This window comes from Girardinichthys multiradiatus, chromosome 15 (genome assembly GCF_021462225.1).
Source record: "Girardinichthys multiradiatus isolate DD_20200921_A chromosome 15, DD_fGirMul_XY1, whole genome shotgun sequence".
Classification (NCBI taxonomy): domain Eukaryota; kingdom Metazoa; phylum Chordata; class Actinopteri; order Cyprinodontiformes; family Goodeidae; genus Girardinichthys; species Girardinichthys multiradiatus.
This window is the reverse complement of record NC_061808.1, coordinates 18,436,004-18,450,692: the sequence shown is the minus strand read 5'-3', so window position 1 is coordinate 18,450,692 and position 14,689 is coordinate 18,436,004. Positions and strand designations below refer to the sequence as shown.

The window sequence follows — 14,689 nt, the reverse complement described above, 5'->3', positions numbered from 1 at the left end:
CAGAAATTTTTCATTATTATATGGCTTTTACTCACCACTCCAGCTAGTTCCAGGAATTGTATAATCCTGTCATCATCCACTGACCCTGAAAATAAGACTTTATAAATATTATTGTCTCATATTAGTCGCAATAATAAAGATACCAGAAAGTAGCAATAAGACTGAGAAAGAATCTGATAACATGGGAATGTTCTCAGTATGAAAACAAGCCAAGAAATGTGCATAGCTTTGTAATAAACAAAACACCCCTAATCTTTTTTACTACTTATATTTGCTTATTCCTCTATTCCACAATATATTTCTCAAATTTTTTTATTGTGTTACAGTAAACTGATTATAATAATTTACCTGATGCAGGGTAAATATCCTTCAGTGGGTAAATCACCTGTTTGAGAAAAGAGCTTCAGTAAATTGAGAGGTTATACTTATAACACAGCACCAACACACACACAAACACACACATGCGCATAGTGTATTTATTATTTAACAAGTTGTGGATTTTGGGTAAGCACAAAGGAAGAGTAACCTGTTCACGTAGCGTGCCATCAGTCATGTAGGGTTTCTGAGGTAGGAAGAGGGTTCCTCTAGGCCCAAAACATGTGGTCATCTGGACAAAACCTAAAAGCACAGAAAAAGGAAAGGAAATTATTGCACCAGCAACCTATAATGCTGTGTTATTTAAATGCTACATGTAGCTGTGGGTCCATTTATGTTACAGCAGAAGTCCTACATATTTTAGATTTTTCCACACACAAATTAGCAGATTCCTCACCCATTTTCGTTCTATTACAGAATGAATACAAAACTTTACAGTTGGCCTAATGCAGAGCTTTCTGTCAACTACAGGCTTTTAAATACAAAACAGCAACAAAAGCATGGGCGGATAGATTAAAGTGAGATTTAGAGAAAGGGACAGAATGTAAAGTCTGGAAATAAAAATATTATTCAACCTTTTTTAGACCTGGAAACTACTCAAATAATATCCAATTCATCCTTTTCCAGAGTGTGTAGGAAACCATCAAACCAGGGGTGGCCAAAGTGTGGCGCGCGGGCCATTTATGGCCCACAGGATAATTTTGTGAGGGCACAAACTACAATCCAAGATTTTTTTAAATTTGGCCCACCTGCATACTGATGCAGATGATGATAGTTTGGTAATGTGAGACTTTATTTCTCTTGAAATTGAAAATTTACAACAAAGTATTTTACTAACTACACTTCTTGTTTCCATTTTAATTTTAGGCCTCCAGTGAGATTTACACAAAAGCAGTCTTGGGCTAACCTATTCATCACATTTTTAGAAAAGGAGCATTTTTTTACTTAATGACTGCATGTTTATTTATTGAGGAGCGAGTAAAACTAAAAATATATGAATTCACAATACAATACGTTTTTTATTTCTAATTTAAGGTGACGATTTTGGCCTGTGTGGCTGAAGGTTTGGTGAGCTCTGCTGTAAGCACTATTTCAGCCTTCAGAGAAATAAACATAATTTATTTTATCTTTCATTGCACCAAATAAACCTTTTATGTCTTCTGTTTTCCACCTAAAAAGACCCTGAACAAGAGACCAGCTTAACATGTTAAAGTGCAACTTAAAAATAACATCATGGCCTAACAAACGGTTTTTCTAAACACTGAAAAACCTACATCTTAAAGCGACTGAGCTCAGCAAAGTTGCGAGGGCAATTACTAAGACATGCTAGGTTCAGGTCCAGGCTAGAAAGGACGTAAAAAAAAACCTGAACAAATGGTGACAATGTTCAAAAGATGTTCCACATTTAAAGTAATTCTGGAATATTTAAGGTTGCCAAAACCTTTCTGCTGCAAAAGTCCTCCACAACAAAATGTTTTTTAGGTTCTGAACCTCCAGACTGTGTGCAGGATGTATCAAGCTATACAGTAAAAAGCACCTCACATTACGATCTATTTTTAAAGTGAGGAATGTATTCTAATAGGAACCTCTGTTACATTAAAAGCCATTTAATCACTTGCAGCAAGATCAGGTTTAAGTGATGATCGAATCCCTGTGATGGTAATTGTTTTACTACATATCGCTAGTGTGTCTCATGTGGACACAAATCCTTTCTGTTTCAGATTTATGTGGAACAGTTAAAGCAAACACTTGTCTCTTGAGTTATTTGTGATATCCTAATGGCTCCAAAACATCAGTAATAATCAGCCTCCCTGCTTTCTCACCACTGTGTGCTTCCCAGAGACGGTTGAGGACCCTAAGTAGCGACGTCTTCCCTGTGCCTGTGTTCCCCACCACCAGCAGATGAGCACCCTGGCTGATTTTTAGACTCAGATCCTCCACGAGGAGCTGGTCTGAGTACGGAGATTTGTATGAAAGGTGGTCCAGGATGAAGGCTGTATCCACAGGGCCCGCGTGGACGTTGAAGTCACTGTATTGGGGAGATTATGTAAAACAGAAATGCAGGTAAATTTTTGTACTGTTCCATCCACTCTCCGCTGTATTAGTGGTATTTTTTGTGTTTGTGTAAAACCGCTCACTCTAACCTGTCGAAGTCATAGCTTTCCCCAGACGCAGGGTCATAATCGCACTGCTTGCGAATGATGTCATCCATCACCTCCCTCAGCTCCCCAATCCTGACCACAACACACAGAGATTAAGAGACGGGAGGTTGCATCCCATCCACAGAGATTTGCTGTCGTTAGGCTTGCAGCGTGATACCTGTGGGTGTATCCCGCCACATCCGACAGAGTCGTTGACAGGTCTATTAGCTGCGTGAAGCCGTTTATCAAGTAGATGCATACAAAGGCATTCTGGATATAAACAAGAGGAGAAAGTATCAGAGCCATAGAGTAAAAAAAACACAACTTCCCTGATTTAATGGAAGAATAAAATGCAGCATTGGGTCACAACTTCAGAAAATATCGCATTTTAACCATAGTGCCTTGCGAAAGTATTCGGCTCCCTTGAACTTTTCCACTTCTTGCCACATTTCAGGCTTCAAACATAAAGATATAAAATTCTAATTTTTTGTGAAGAATCAACAACAAGTGGGACACAATCGTGAAGTGGAATGAAATTTATTGGATGTGTAAAACGTTTTTAACAAATAAAAAACTGAAAAGTGGGGCGTGCAATATTATTTGGCCCCGTTGTGTTAATACTTTGTAGCGCCACCCTTTGCTGCAATTACAGCTGCAAGTCACTTGGGGTTTGTCTCTATCAGTTTTGCACATCGAAAGACTGAAATTCTTGCCCATTCTTCCTTGTAAAACAGCTGGAGCTCAGTGAGGTTGAATGGAGAGCATTTGTGAACAGCAGTCTTCAGCTCTTTCCACAGATTCTCGATTGGATTCAGGTCTGGACTTTGACTTGGCCATTCCAACACCTGGATACGTTTATTTGTGAACCATTCATTGTAGATTTGGCTTTATGTTTTGGATCATTGTCTTGTTGGAAGATAAATCTCCGTCCCAGTCTCAGGTCTCTTGCAGACTCCAACAGGTTTTCTTCCAGAATGGTCCTGTATTTGGCCCCATCCATCTTCCCATCAATTTTGACCATCTTCTCTGTCCCTGCTGATGAAAAGCAGGCCCAAACCATGATGCTGCCACCACCATGTTTGACAGTGGGGATGGAGTGTTCAGGGTGATGAGCTGTGTTGCTTTTACGCCAAACATATCGTTTTGCATTGTGGTCAAACAGTTTGATTTTGGTTTCATCTGACCAGAGCACCTTCTTCCACATGTTTGGTGTGTCTCCCAGGTGGCTTGTGGCAAACTTTAAACGAGACTTTTTATGGATATCTTTGAGAAATGGCTTTCTTCTTGCCACTCTTCCATAAAGGCCAGATTTGTGCAGTGTACGACTGATTGTTGTTCTATGGACAGACTCTCCCACCTCAGCTGTAGATCTCTGCAGTTCATCCAGAGTGATCATGGACCTCTTGGCTGCATCTCTGATCAGTCTTCTCCTTGTTCAAGATGAAAGTTTAGAGGGACGGCCAGGTCTTGGTAGATTTGCAGTGGTCTGATACTCCTTCCATTTCAATATTATTGCTTGCACAGTGCTCCTTGGGATGTTTAAAGATTGGGAAATCTTTTTGTATCCAAATCTGGCTTTAAACTTCTCCACAACAGCATCTCGGACCTGCCTGGTGTGTTCCTTGGTCTTCATGATGCTCTCTGCGCTTTGAACAGAACCCGGAGACTATCACAGAGCAGGTGCATTTATACGGAGACTTGATGACACACAGGTGGATTCTATTTATCATCATCAGTCATTTGGGACAACATTGGATCATTCAGAGATCCTCACTGAACTTCTGGAGTGAGTTTGCTGCACTAAAAGTAAAGGGGCCGAATAATATTGCACGCCCCACTTTTCAGTTTTTTATTTGTTAAAAAAGTTTGACACATCCAATAAATTTCATTCCGCTTCACGATTGTGTCCCACTTGTTGATGATTCTTCACAAAAAATTAGAATTTTATATCTTTATGTTTGAAGCCTGAAATGTGGCAAGAAGTTGAAAAGTTCAAGGGGGCCGAATACTTTCGCAAGGCTCTGTATATACAGGTCCTTCTCAAAATATTAACATATTGTGATAAAGTTCATTATTTTCCATAATGTCATGATGAAAATTTAACATTCATATATTTTAGATTAATTGCACACTAACTGAAATATTTCAGGTCTTTTACTGTCTTAATACGGATGATTTTGGCATACAGCTCATGAAAACCCAAAATTCCTATCTCACAAAATTAGCATATTTCATCCGACCAATAAAAGAAAAGTGTTTTTAATACAAAAAACGTCAACCTTCAAATAATCATGTACAGTTATGCACTCAATACTTGGTCGGGAATCCTTTTGCAGAAATGACTGCTTCAATGCGGCGTGGCATGGAGGCAATCAGCCTGTGGCACTGCTGAGGTCTTATGGAGGCCCAGGATGCTTCGATAGCGGCCTTTAGCTCATCCAGAGTGTTGGGTCTTGAGTCTCTCAACGTTCTCTTCACAATATCCCACAGATTCTCTATGGGGTTCAGGTCAGGAGAGTTGGCAGGCCAATTGAGCACAGTGATACCATGGTCAGTAAACCATTTACCAGTGGTTTTGGCACTGTGAGCAGGTGCCAGGTCGTGCTGAAAAATGAAATCTTCATCTCCATAAAGCTTTTCAGCAGATGGAAGCATGAAGTGCTCCAAAATCTCCTGATAGCTAGCTGCATTGACCCTGCCCTTGATAAAACACAGTGGACCAACACCAGCAGCTGACACGGCACCCCAGACCATCACTGACTGTGGGTACTTGACACTGGACTTCTGGCATTTTGGCATTTCCTTCTCCCCAGTCTTCCTCCAGACTCTGGCACCTTGATTTCCGAATGACATGCAGAATTTGCTTTCATCCGAAAAAAGTACTTTGGACCACTGAGCAACAGTCCAGTGCTGCTTCTCTGTAGCCCAGGTCAGGCGCTTCTGCCGCTGTTTCTGGTTCAAAAGTGGCTTGACCTGAGGAATGCGGCACCTGTAGCCCATTTCCTGCACACGCCTGTGCACGGTGACTCTGGATGTTTCTACTCCAGACTCAGTCCACTGCTTCTGCAGGTCCCCCAAGGTCTGGAATCGGCCCTTCTCCAAAATCTTCCTCAGGGTCCGGTCACCTCTTCTCGTTGTGCAGCGTTTTCTGCCACACCTTTTCCTTCCCACAGACTTCCCACTGAGGTGCCTTGATACAGCACTCTGGGAACAGCCTATTCGTTCAGAAATGTCTTTCTGTGTCTTACCCTCTTGCTTGAGGGTGTCAATAGAGGCCTTCTGGACAGCAGTCAGGTCGGCAGTCTTACCCATGATTGGGGTTTTGAGTGATGAACCAGGCTGGGAGTTTTAAAGGCCTCAGGAATCTTTTGCAGGTGTTTAGAGTTAACTCGTTGATTCAGATGATTAGGTTCATAGCTCGTTTAGAGACCCTTTTAATGATATGCTAATTTTGTGAGATAGGAATTTTGGGTTTTCATGAGCTGTATGCCAAAATCATCCGTCTTAAGACAATAAAAGACCTGAAATATTTCAGTTAGTGTGCAATGAATCTATAATATATGAATGTTAAATTTTCATCATGACATTATGGAAAATAATTAACTTTATCACAATATGCTAATATTTTGAGAAGGACCTGTGTTTGTGTGTGTGTGTGTGTGTGTGTGTGTGTGTTGTGGTGCTATTGCAATACATCAAAAAATACTTAAGAGGTCAATTTGCTCCTAAATTGCTAGAGAAAGAGTTCAGCTGCCATCTAGTGGACAGACTGAAAACATTTCTGCAGCTGCTTGGTCTTACATGCTCAGAACTGTGCTTATAAAAGGTCATGATATAAGAAAAAGGTCTCCATGAGCAGTTAGGAAAAACAGGCCCACCTTGCTGATGAGTGCGCTTAGTTCACCTGGACTGAGACCATCATAAATACCAGTAAAGATGGGAATGGCGATTATAATGTAGCTGAGGAACCCTCCAAGGTAATCAAAGGTGTTCACTCCAACTGTGACAGAAACAGTCACAGGTGAAGTCAAGAAGTTTAAAATATTCATGGAATAATGTGTGTTAATAGCTGATTTTCTTACTATAAAGCCAGAGCTCCTTGTTGATGAGGCTCTTCTGGGTCTGCAGCAGGGCCTGCAGCCTTCGGTCAGTTCTCATGTGCTCCACTTTACCAGCTCTGACAAAACGACACACAGCCTGCTTTTTATTGCGATTTCATGCCTGGACAATTTAAACAGACATGCATGAATGTCCTTCAGCACAGGAACACATCATCTAAGTGAAGGGCTGAGAGCAGGAGGTTGAAATAAGAAACTGGGAGTGTGATGGTGCATGAGCTAAGGAGTCCCTTAGAAATGTCCTTTAAAGGTGTCTAAATGAGGGACGGGAAGCATGTTGTGTCCAAAGGGCCATACTGACTTAGCTCAAGCAGTTAAACCCAAAGATTGCAAAGTTTGTAGTACTCTGGGGTTTCATTAAAGACATCGTAAATTACCTTTTAAACACATTAGGGGTTTGACGTCTTGTACTTTTAATAGTTTGTCTGATTTGATGCATAAAGGATTTATTAAACAATATTTTTGTTAATATACTTGATCAGGTAGTGTACAGAACATAAATAAAAACATTTCCTAAAAAGTATATGTTTGACTTTTGAGCTTACTTGCTGATTTATTATTTTTAATTTTCCTCAATCGACTGGGACTTGCCAGTGCAAAGGCTGGTCCTGACAAACTCAATCTAATCTACAGTCCAAAAGCTTCAGATTTAAGTGTCCAAATATATCTATTCAAGATTGGCTTGACTCAAGGGTCTTGAAAGGATCTCTAGTTTTTGGGGGTGCAGCACTGGCACAGTGGTAGAGTGTGTGACCCATGTATAGAGAAGCTTTGGCCCTCAACTCCCCTGGTTCAAGTCCTGGCCACAGCAACCTGTGCTGCATGTCTTCCACCTCATTTACTCCCTTTTCTGTCTGCATACGTTCAAGAAATTACAAAATAAAGACCACTAGTGCTGAAAAACGTTATTTTATGTAGTTCTGCTTCCATCTGTGGATGTCAAAGGCTTAATAATGAAGCTGCAATCTTGCCCATATCTGAACTTTTAGGTAAAAGCTCAAATCTGAGTTAACACGTAGAATCACCCTCTAAGGAATAAATAGGATAGCTTAGGAAGATGCTGTAGATGAGAGTGTGATTGTTTTGCGTGGCAATATTAAACAAATGAGTTGTGGGTTTTGGGGCTTGTTTTGACTCACCTATAAAAAGCGACAGACTCTGCATTGACACGAATTTGCATATGTTTAAATCTGGAAAATAAATCAGCACATTTGTGTCAGTACAACTCTTATCACATCCAATCATTACACTATAATGCAGAATTTGATTGTTATATGTGGCTAAAAAAAATAAAAAACCTAAAACTTCAAGCTGATGTATTTCCTGTGTAATTTAGAAGAAAAAAAGCAACGTGCCAAAGTGCACCGATGCTTCCTTTTAACAAACGATTGGTTTCCTCCGCAACAAGGACTGGGAAAAGCTTGTGTGCATTCATCACTTGAGACACTGTGTGCACAATACTTTGTGTAGACGTTACCTGAAGTCCCCCTCCAGTTTCTCCTGCTCAAACAGGGTCGACACAATGGGCCCCATAAGAATTTTATTGGCAATTGTTCCAACAACAAAATATCCAAAGATACTCACGGGACCAATCCAACCAGTGCTGCAAACAAAGGAAATTTATTTTTAAACATGAATGCAGTTAGGAATCTGTTACATTGTGTACCAAGATTCAGAGAGGTGGAACATATTTTCAGAGTTGGAGCAGAGACACGAAAACTGCATCCAGTTCCTGCTTTCCAGTCTGTTATTGAGACAGGACCACTTTCATTTGCAAACAACCTAATTATAAAAAACACATAACCAATGAGAGCAATAAACTGAGTACGAAAAATAATAAAATAACATTTTCAAGAATGTGAAACATGTGTAAACCTTTGCTTTCAGTACCTGGAGAAAACACTTTGTGAAAGAAAATAATAAAATTTCTAGAAGCATTTTTACGATCTGCTGGGAAAAAGTCTGGCAAATTTCTCCCTGGAGAAAAGCTTCAGCTCAAAGATTCTGCCTGGATTCCTCAGATTTACATTCCAGCTACTTCGATATAATTCTGCTGTTCTTTTCCTTTTTTTCATATAATACATATGATTAAAACCACGTGGCTTTGTCTGCAATACCACCGTGAGCACATACCGTTACAGTGTAAGTTTAACAGCACCTGAGCACCAGATTTAGTCTGAAATGTACACTGTTACTCTAGTGTATTGTCTTCTTGCACACCAACCTCTGAAAGCATTGGTAGGTGTAGTAAGAAATTATGAACGGTGAGACGATCAAGCGACTGGCCATCGCGCTCATCTGCTTACATAACCTCTCCACATCCTGACTGATCCGCTGGTCTCTGGGAGTTACACAGAAACAAAACAGGCACAGACCAAGAACTCCATCTTATATTCTAATAAGCACAAGATTGTGTGATTAAAAATACTGCTCAAGATTCTTATGCAACATAAAATGTAACATATTTATATGTGTTCATGCATATTTTCATTATTTAAGTAGCAGAAATTTATGAAAAAAAAAATCCTTGTGCTTACGGGTTATCTATGTCCTCTCTGAGCACATTTAGTATGTAATAGACTCTGCCCTGGAAGTAGGCCGAATGAAGGCTCTCAGTCAGGGTTGTCCTCCAGCTGACATACATTAGATTGCAAATGTACTGGTCAAGACTTTTAAGCTGAAAGAGAAAAACAAAAAACAAACTAGTAACATAAAAATAGTGGAAGAGATACGTATTAGATATGTCCATCTGTCGACAGAGTTTAAATCCATTAAAGTATTTTGCTGGGTCATGTTAGTTAGGCTGGGAATCCAAGTGAACACAATCAAGAGTGTAAAAGGATTATATAAAAAAATATGTCAGGCTGACCTGGCAGAGCTGCAGCGATTAGACAATTTTATAGCAAACCTTTGAGCCATACAGTAATAACATGAGGTGTTCAATTTTCTCAGTAACACTCAAAATAATCATACCTTAAACAGATTTCCTGTCTCTTTTCACACCAGTTTAAAGTGTAAATAAAAATGTACACTTTAAAAGCCATACATTTAAAAATTTATGGCTTTAAATATAAAACCTGCAAAATCTATTGACAGAACAGATTGATGGACAAATGGGTGGGTGGGTGGATGGATGGATGGGTGGATGGATGGATGGATGGATGGATGGGACAATCAGATTACTTAAGAAACCTTCCCTTGATCGAGATGACTTGAAAAATTACAAACCTATATCCAATCTTCCATTCTTATCTAAAATTCTTGAGAAAATAGTTGCTAATCAAATGTGTGAGCATTTATACAGCAATGACCTGTTTGAAGAGTTTCAGTCAGGTTTCAGAGCTCATCATAGCACTGAAACAGCTCTGCTGAAAGTCACTAATGATATTCTTATGGCCTCAGATAATGGACTTGTGTCTGTACTGGTTCTGTTAGATCTCAGTGCTGCATTTGATACAGTCGATCACAATATTCTCTTAAAAAGGCTGGAATATGCTGTAGGAATCAGGGGAACAGCGCTAGGCTGGTTTAAATCTTATCTGTCTGAAAGATTCCAGTTTGTTCATGTAAATGATAAATCATCTTTAAACTCCAGGGTTAATTGTGGAGTACCACAGGGTTCAGTACTTGGGCCAATTCTCTTTACTATATATATGCTTCCAATAGGTCAAATTATCAGGCAGCATAGGATAATTTTTCACTGTTACGCTGATGATACTCAGCTTTACTTATCCATGAATCCTGATGAGCCCAACCAGTTAGATAGACTACAAGCATGTCTTGAAGATATAAAAACTTGGATGACTTTAAATTTTCCTTCTAAATTCAGTCAAGACAGAAGTTGTCGTCTTTGGACCGGAGTCTTTAAAAAAGAAACTGCTTAGTCAATCACTTAACCTGGATGGCATTAAATTGACCTCCGGTAATAAAGTAAAAACCAGGACATGTCATTTAAATCCCATATTAAACAGGTTTCTAGGATTTCCTTCTTTCACCTCTGGAACATTGCCAAAGTTAGAAATATCCTATCCAGGAGTGACGCTGAAAAACTAGTCGATGCATTTGTTACTTCAAGGCTGGACTATTGTAATTCGTTACTATCAGGATGTCCACAAAATGCAGTTAAAAGCCTTCAGCTGATTCAAAATGCTGCAGCAAGAGTTCTGATGAAAATTTAAAAGAGAGATCATGTTTCTCCTATTTTAGCTTCCCTTCATTGGCTCCCTGTTAAATCCAGAATAGAATTTAAAATTCTCCTCCTCACATATAAAGCCCTTAATGATCTAGCTCCATCATACATCAGAGATCTGATTGTTCCATATGTTCCTAACAGAGCACTTCGTTCTCAGACTGCAGGTTTACTGGTGGTTTCTAGAGTCTCTAGACGTAGAATGGGAGGCAGATCCTTTAGTTATCAGGCTCCTCTTCTGTGGAACCAGCTCCCAGTTTTGGTCCGTGAGGCAGACACCCTGTGTACTTTTAAGGCTAGGCTTAAAACTTTCCTTTTTGATAAAGCTTATAGTTAGAGTGGCTTAGGTTATCAGGGAGGGAGGGAGCCTTCTTCCCTCCCTGTTGGATGGAGTAAGGGGGAGTCAGGTTTAGCCTAAACCGGCTCAGTTATGGTTGAGGTGCAAACACACCCTCCATTTCTGCTACCTGTATGACCCCTTCTCTTTTCCAATGGTTATGGTCAATCTGACAGAGAGAGGTATCCCAATCGTGGTTTTTAGTATAACAATGACCATCAGTGGGCTCTAGATGGATAAACTGTCTACTTTTAAGGCTAGGCTTAAAACTTTCCTTTTTGATAAAGCTTATAATTAGAGTGGCTTAGGTTATCCTGAGCTATCTCTGTAGTTATGCTGCTATAGGCTTAGGCTGCTGGAGGACATAACGACCACTTTCACCCTCTTCGCTACATTCTCACACTACTCTCTAATTCTGCATTATTTGCTGTTATTTCAGCTTTTAACTTTGTTCTCTCTATTCTCTTCCTAGAAGCTACACCTGGCCTGACTCTGTATCTACCTGTGACACCTTTCTGGAGAGGGGAATCGTCCAAGCTTCTGCTGGCAACAACTTAATGCTCATCTTCTACAGATGATCCACATAGCCCTGTCTTTCAGTGTTTAACCCTTTCTCTCTCCTAGACATGGCAATTGACTGAGCTTTTACTGTAACCAATTATATGTGCTCTCTTTCAGACTCTAACCTTGAAAACTGGCTCAGAGTTTATCTGTTCTTTCTTTCTAGGTGAAACGACTAAAGGAGCTACATCCATTAACATTTACTTCTCCTTCCCATAGAAAGTACTCCTGGATCAGTGCTTCTTTGTTCTCTTTGTGTCTCTGCTCTGTTCTCTCAAACCCCGAGTCGGTCGTGGCAGATGGCCGCTCACACTGAGCCTGGTTCTGCTGGAGGTTTCTTCCTGTTAAAAGGGAGTTTTTCCTCTCCACTGTCGCTACATGCATGCTCAATATGAGGGATTGCTGCAAAGTCAACACCAGTGACTGTCCACTGTCTCTACATGCTCATCCAGGAGGAGTGAATGCTGCAAGTCACTGACTGGATGCAATCTGCTGGGTTTCCTTAGACAGAAAAACTTTTTATCCAATTTGAATAAATAACTAACTCTGACTGCACTGTTCAATGATAAGGACTAATTGGAATGTATGAACCTGACTGTTGTGAAGTGCCTTGAGACAACATGTGTTGTGAATTGGCGCTATATAAATAAAACTGAATTGAAACTGAATTGACACAGAATAAAGTCTGGAAATGCATATATTTCTCCCTAATGCGTTTTCTTTTTCCATACTTATCCAGACCCGGAAAATATATAGATCAAATTCAAGACCTTCCCAGACAAAATAAAACCCCTGCTTAAAATACAAATGGGACACATAATCATGTAATATCTCACAATATTTCAAGATATTAATATAGGGGTGCATCAATAAGGCACCAATTTCCTTAATTATAGGTGATTGGCAATCATCTGATACTAACATGTGAAACCAATCTTCTCCAACTCCACAAAGTTCTGAAAATGTGATTAAAGACTAAAGAGACTGTTTGTTTGTTTTTGTTAATTTAGTAGTTTGGAAAGCAATGCTCTAAACTTTTAATTTATATTTGAAAGCACTACCTCATGTGCAATTAAAACAAGTTTGTATAGTTTCATGGGTATTGTTCAAGATTGGAGCATTGAAGGTGTATTGTGACCTTATGACCCCTGACAATGACAGTGATAAAAAAAATCAGTATTGGCCAAAATCGGAATTGGCAGGTCAGGCTGTTTAAAGATCAGTGATCAACCGAAAACCGCAATCGGTGCACCCCTAATTATTATGTTATCCACTTTTGGAACATGTTTATTCCTTAAAATCCATTTCTGAAGAAACATGACTATAACAACTAAATAAAACGGAATGAAGCATGAATAGTGAGAAAAAATAATAAAGAAAAAAGTTGTTTGCATCAGTAATACACGTATAACTGATTACTCAGTCTTATATCGATAACATGAATAACGTGAAGCTTTCTCCAAACAGCTGCCCCAAGAGCTTTTTTTTTTTTTTTTTAAATCTGCAGACAGTTTAAAAGATAAAGGAAACAAACAGCTGACTTTGGACAGATGCCAAATTCCAGTTGTAATAATGAGAAAATCAATCCGTGTCACTTTATTCTCATTTGGTCGCAGGAATGAGAGAAAACAGGCTACTATCACCTCTCACTATACATCAACTTACTGTGGAGTTCAGCAAAATGAGCACCATAGCTGTTCCCACCAGACTCCTGAAACCTGAATAATCTTTGTCTGCCAGCACGTTGTAGAAGTGACTGGGGAGGACGCCCACCTGGTAAATGATCAGCTGCTCTGATGGTGGAAAAAGGTGTGTTAGCACATTGCCATGTTAAAAGACAGGTCAGTCAGGACCTCATAAAAGAGCAACAGTCTAAGCTAAAAGTCAGCAAAAAAAATGAATGCAATGTGCATTTTTCTGCAACCAGAAAAAAGGAAGAACTTTTCTTCAGTAAGAAGCTGAAATTTCAGCCGTTTCAAAGCCAGTGTGATCTGATTGCAACAATTTATTTCCTCTTTCAGTCTGCTGTTGCTCAAATGGGTTCATAACTACCTGTCAGAGTGACACCAAGGAGCGTCCCAAACATCAGCACACTTTGACTGGTCCATGATGGGAACAGAACCCTCTGGATTCCACAGAACCTCTGGACAAACCTCCAGTCTAGTTTTGGCCTGAATTATTGAGAAGATGATAAAAGATTATATTAACTGGATTTTCCTCAGCTCCATCTCCCCTTACAACAACCGAACACTTGTTGAGAGCAGCAGGGAGAAACAACAAACTTCATTTAAAAAGACATGTAGTGGGACCTCTGTAGTTACACAAGTTTTACGTCTCCATCATGTAAATATGGCTTAGATTTTTACCTATCTGTCCCTTTTCCTTTTGACTTCTCCAGGCGAGGCATCTGAACCAGCAGCTGGGAAAAAAATCCCCTTTAAAATGACAGCTCACATTTGTTGTTGTTTCCAATTGAATGTTCTAGATCAGTTCAGGCTAACCTGAGAGCAACTAGGGCTCCAGATAATCTAAAAACCAACAGATTCGTAACATCCAGACGCAGCAACCAGGAAGTCCAGCTACAAACACATCTCTACAAATGGATCTTATATCGCGTCCCTTATTATTGCTTTAAGGCAGCGTAGGTAGTTTAGATGAGAGTCTGATTTATCCCGGTTATGTCCGTGCTGCGACTTCACTGTCACTCCTCCGCTTCTACTAGAAGCAAATGTTTTGGCCGGTTACTATCGTCCTGCTGACTTCCGGGTTACCGGGTTCCCCTTCAGTTTTTCAAAATAAACGTTTTGAACCGTTTTTTGACAAAAAAATAAACTAAACCTTAGTAAAACATTGTTAATAAATTATTATTATTTAAATTTCTAATAAAATCACAACACTGAATATTATAATTGCTTATAAGAGAAAGAAAAAAATCGGTACAAAACGGACCTACTATTGTGGGCCAAGA

The 14,689-nt window shown here is 39.6% G+C and overlaps 1 protein-coding gene across 7 annotated transcripts in view; it reads right to left on the bottom strand.

Moving 5' to 3' along the window:
* abcd4 (ATP-binding cassette, sub-family D (ALD), member 4) overlaps positions 1-14,689 on the bottom strand; it is a 17,555-nt gene extending 2,866 nt beyond the window's left edge. The window contains exons 1-16 of one of the 7 annotated variants that reach the window (XM_047388979.1): positions 14,671-14,689; positions 14,088-14,140; positions 13,774-13,892; positions 13,387-13,514; positions 9,172-9,311; positions 8,859-8,975; positions 8,112-8,237; positions 7,774-7,824; positions 6,599-6,693; positions 6,395-6,516; positions 2,695-2,786; positions 2,520-2,609; positions 2,199-2,404; positions 527-618; positions 349-385; positions 36-97 (exon numbers count right to left, since the gene is read on the bottom strand). In XM_047388979.1, coding sequence (XP_047244935.1) covers positions 36-97; positions 349-385; positions 527-618; positions 2,199-2,404; positions 2,520-2,609; positions 2,695-2,786; positions 6,395-6,516; positions 6,599-6,693; positions 7,774-7,824; positions 8,112-8,237; positions 8,859-8,975; positions 9,172-9,311; positions 13,387-13,514; positions 13,774-13,892; positions 14,088-14,128 — 1,518 coding nt within the window. In that variant the 5' untranslated portion in view covers positions 14,129-14,140; positions 14,671-14,689. Of the gene's footprint in view, positions 1-35; positions 98-348; positions 386-526; positions 619-2,198; positions 2,405-2,519; positions 2,610-2,694; positions 2,787-6,394; positions 6,517-6,598; positions 6,694-7,773; positions 7,825-8,111; positions 8,238-8,858; positions 8,976-9,171; positions 9,312-13,386; positions 13,515-13,773; positions 13,895-14,087; positions 14,534-14,670 lie in introns of those variants that run through there. The other 6 variants (XM_047388978.1, XR_007041928.1, XR_007041929.1 and 3 more) reach the window with 6 other exon arrangements.